General features: G+C 37.2%; 1 protein-coding gene across 1 annotated transcript; it reads right to left on the minus strand.

Moving 5' to 3' along the window:
* Positions 1 to 334: 334 nt before the first annotated feature.
* Positions 335 to 1,890, minus strand: LOC149118724 (uncharacterized). Its single transcript, XM_089271791.1, has 2 exons — positions 1,770 to 1,890; positions 335 to 693 (listed from the first exon to the last, which is right to left on the minus strand). Exons 1-2 carry the CDS (start codon positions 1,819 to 1,821, stop codon positions 428 to 430), a joined length of 318 nt encoding a protein of 105 aa, XP_089127917.1. The 5' UTR covers positions 1,822 to 1,890; the 3' UTR covers positions 335 to 427.
* Positions 1,891 to 4,878: the final 2,988 nt, after the last annotated feature.

Consider the following 4,878-nt stretch of genomic DNA (forward strand, 5'->3'; position numbering starts at 1 on the left):
CGGACTGGTTTTTGTTTTGGAGACCGTAATGAATATTCACGAAAAAGAATTTCAAAGGCCAAAAACAAAACGAATTATCACAAATGAAAAAAACATTCTGTTTTTTTTTTTAAGTTGAGGCAAGCTTTCTTGAAAGAAAATAATAATAATAATAAAAAACAAAACAAAACGAAACAAAACAAAACGAAAAAAAAAAGTTTAACCGTGCGGTTTTAGGTTAACTCTCCTTGTTACTCAGTCTGTGATTGTCGTATCTCCATTTATTTACTTTTGTTTTCTCTTGTCTATCTTACTCTGTGCATTCGCATCCCAAGCCCAAACTAAAACCAGAAAATCAAATTTAACATTTTGAGTTTATTTTCCATATCAGTATATATTACAGTGAAAGTAAAAGCACACACTAATCACTGTTTTGTCCTTCTCTGATTTAGTTACAGAGACTGTTCTCACAACAAGTTATTTCACATTCACCGCCGACAATCTGCTCGCAGTAGCCTGGAATCTGGTATTCCTCACAGGAGATGTCATTAAAGCATCCTTTCGAGAAACCGTCTATACCAGAGACAGATAAAGCCAATGTTGCGCAACGATTTTGTTCCTCATCGCAGATTTGTTCTATTTGGTTTTCGATACAGTCAGCCATGGAGGTGTAACTTAAGCATGTTAAACACGACATAGATCCATTGGCGTTCCCTAGTCAACAACAGCAACAAAAATAAATTAAAAATAACCGTCAATATTTTTCCTTAAAACTTTTCTTTTTATTTTATAAAATTAACTTCCTTCCTTCTCATACCTTCTATGCAATTGATGTAGTTAAGCTAATAAAGATTATTGCTGTTGTTGTACATCAAAATTGCAAAAAAGAAAGATTGGTCAAGATTGGTGGTCATCAAAACGGTAGTACAGTTTCAATACATATTTTTCACGCTTGTTAATCACTTTGAATCATCAAGCTTATGTTATCCTACATGTATGTCCTGTCCTTAGTATCATCTGATCAACTATTAAAAAAATGTCAAATAAAGGCACAACGTTTGCTCTACAATTTGTATATGCTGATCGAAGGCAGGTGTGACAGGTCATCACGCTTATGCTGAGTCATCAAGCTTATATTATATCCTGCATGTCCTCAGTATGCTCTGACAAACTGTTAAAAAAGGTAAATATAGGCACAGAGTTTGTTCTGCAATTTGTATTTATTAATGGAAAACAGGTGTAACAGGTATAAATCAATAGGAAGACGGATATCGAACGACAATCAAGCATTTTCAACGAAATGTTGCCTAGCTTTGCTCATTAATGCTGAGCTTTCCCAGTTATGTCCGTAACACATGAAGAAGCAAGTTTACGTTTCCTGCTCTATTCTATTTTCTCATCACATAATAAATTAAATTTTTAAAATGAATAAGGAACAAAGCAGTGGACTCCCGTGTTTTCGAATTATTCAGTTATCCAAACGAATATTTTTAGAGACTTTTCAGAAATTTACATTCGATTTTTCAAAAGTCGCAATCTTTCGAACCAATTTCAGTTTCCGTTGATGATTCCAAAAATTGGTATTTCCCTGTAGATTTTCTCAAAATCTTTAGAAATACATGCATGCATGCATGCAAAGTTGCTCATTGTTACCCTTCGCTCCCTCTAATCGAACCGCTTAGTGTCGATCGAGTTCCCAGATGACGGCGATTTTAAACAAAATTTAAGACCTTCTTTGTAAGGTCTAAAACATACTCCTAGAAAGAAATCATGACAATTTCATTTCTTACCAGTTTGAATAAGCAAGGAGCTCACGAATAGAAGGGTTGCAAGAAACTTCATTATGAACACAGCTTCCTTCCTCTCTCAGATGCTACCAAAACTGCTCATAATGAACTTCTCTTTTGCCGTTCGTATTTATGGTTTAATTTGCTTGAACAGCGGTAGGACTTTATTGGCAGTACGTGGCACTTGAAGTGTTCTATTTAATCGACATCACGAAAAAGCTCTCGAAAAAGCCTTAGTTAAATCAACAAGACAGACAGCAATTTAAAATTGTCTGGAGCAGGGAATTAAAAGACTAGCAGTAATGCTTTCTTGTGGAATATGACACAACCAGAAGTTCCCGATCTTTTTTTAATGTTTCTTCACAACTCAGATTCAAGGGCTACAGATACAGCTATATCAACGTCAAAAACCAAAAATACTCTTCGAATTTCTTGGTATCGTAAAGCTATTTTAGCACAGTGATACTTAATCTCGAGAAGGACTATTTTCAATCTAATTATCAGAATGATCAAAAAAGTGACTCTCGCAAATCAGCACAGGAATTAAAAAGGCAATTATATTTGTTTTTTGGTCAGCTGAGTTACTTGATTCAAATTAATTAATGACATTGCCATCATTAAACTATTTTTTATTGCCATTAATTGCTTTGAATGATTTCAATAACTTCAATGTTGTTTACTGATGGCCTGTACTGAATTATTTATGTATTATGTTGTAAGGCACGTCTTAATTAAAAGCTACCAAACGTTCGCTAAAAGGCAAGAGTACAAAAGAAAAAATACAAGTTCAGCAAAACTGGAAAAGCTTAGTTAATATTAAATGAAAAAGAACTTGGAAATGACAACAGATAAGGCCAGCAGAGAGTGAAAACACTGTTCAACTATTGTGAACCATTTAAGGCGGCCGAACACTGTTTTCGCGCGCGCTTTTGCTGATGCAAAACATGCCTTCAATAGAGCGATCATTTTATTCAGTTACTCAACACCCGCACTATATGCGCTATTTTTCTCCATTATTGAACGCAGTGTACTGATGCCTTTAGTCTTTTATTACAAAGCTATGTTAGAAAAGGTAACGACGCAAAGAACCCAGCAATCCTCAGCTTTTTCTTTGTTACCGAAAGAACCCAGTTAAATGCAGCGCATGCGCAGTTGCTCGAAAAACTGAGACCGATTGCTTTTGCAGAAACTTGCCGATTTCTAACGATCCAGTCGTTAGAATTTCAAGAAATTTGGCAAAAAAATAATTCAGAAACCACGCGAATGATCTATCGCAAAAAATCTGAACTTTGACTTAGGGAATTTTTAATAATACAGAACATGCAGTGAAAACGATTTACGGCGAATTACGAAAGTCGCCTATGTCAAAATTTTATTAGAACAGTGTTGACAGAAGGGATTTAATGTCAATTCATAGTGGGCAAATGATGAAAAAAATCTAACGACTGAATTTTTTTTAAATAAACAAAAACCATTTTTTAAGCCTTGTTTTTAACCAGCCTCGTTGCCATGGCAACAGCACTCACCTTAGCCAAAATGTGAGAATAAACCCTTCTGTGGTTAACGTTGACTCTTGCAAAAAACGGGCGCCAAAGCATAAATATCTTTAAAGTAATGGTGAATTAGGCAGAGGCTCTTGAAAACTGTGTTCGGCCACCTTAAAAGGGTTACTTAATAATTTCATACACTTACGTAAAGCTCAACTAATGATCGAATTCTTATTAAAACTGTTACATTTAACTTAATGATTGTTGGAAAAATCGGATAGTCATAAAAAAATAACAATCATTTATAACATTAATGATTAAATTCTCAAAAACGCCTCAAACCGTGCCTGGTGCTTTATGTATTGTATAACTCGCAAGAGAGGATGAAGGGTGAGAGATAAGTCATTTTAAAATCTCAAACGGCTTCAGCCGAATCCCACGAGGGTCTACAAATAGCCAGTCGGGCTGTCAGAGCTGTAAATTTGGGCTAAAATTTTCAAGATCCGCAAACCGCAAACTTAGCTCCTTTAAGTGACTTTTAACTCACCCCGACAGTACGGCGAGTATGCGAAGATGGCGTTACATACCTTTAGGCCTTGGTCAGAGGAAAGCGAGAGGTGGCCTGATAAAGTGAAGTACGAAGGAACGCTATTGACAACACGAAATGCACGAGTGAATAGGCCCTTTGAACGATCCGGTCACATAATACAAAATCACACAGCAAGTTGCACAGTGGGACCTTCCAAAACAAAGGCAGGTCAAGGTGGACTGGTACGAGTTGCGTTGTTTTGGAAGTGCCATTGTGCGACTTGCGTCCCAGCATGAGTGATTTTGTACCATGTGACCGAATCGTGCAAAGGGCCTATTATTATCAGTTCAATGAGAACGTGTTGATCCCATGAGAAGCTAAGCTAGGTACCTAGTTCTGAAGTTTTAAGACTTTCAGTGTTACCTTGACAGAAATGCCGTAAAGAATCGTGTTTTTCGAAGAATAATCCGAGTGGTTAAAATGTTTGGAGACTTCCTTAAAGGAATCTTTTTCGTTGCCTTTTACGTTTCCTCAATTCATAGGTTGTTACGCCCTGAAGGTTTGTTAATTCTCCGACTTGCTTCACAAAACCGTGAATGCTTGAGACTATACGCAGTTTGGCTTCGCAATTCCAGTAAATGGCTGAGCAAAATTACGTGCTGAGTAGGCTATCTGCAAGTTCCTAAGGAGGCTACGAGACTCAGACCTTCTTGAATCAGTTTTTATGGTGTCTCCCCCCCTTTCGTCCCATACTTCAGGACCGAGTTGTTCGAAAGGTGGATAACGTTATCCACTGGATCAATCACTATCCAGTGGATAGCGAGGTTTGTTTTGTTAACACTTATATATCCAATGGATAGTGATTTATCCGGTGGATAGCGTTATCTACCTTTCGAACAACTGGGGCCAGGACCTTTTTTAATCTGGATTTTTCATTTCGCATTTCAGTGATGTGCACTGTAGATTGGCATGAGTAAAAACGCCTGCGGTGTCGCCTTCGATGGGATATGCAAGCCCGTAACCAGGATTTTATGGGGGGGGGGGGGTGCTAACGAGGCCAAAGTGGACCAAACTTTCGAAATGCATTTTTTATTGT

Source organism: Orbicella faveolata, unplaced genomic scaffold (assembly GCF_042242905.1).
Source record: "Orbicella faveolata isolate gen_17 unplaced genomic scaffold, um_ofav_v1 contig_1, whole genome shotgun sequence".
Taxonomy (NCBI): domain Eukaryota; kingdom Metazoa; phylum Cnidaria; class Anthozoa; order Scleractinia; family Merulinidae; genus Orbicella; species Orbicella faveolata.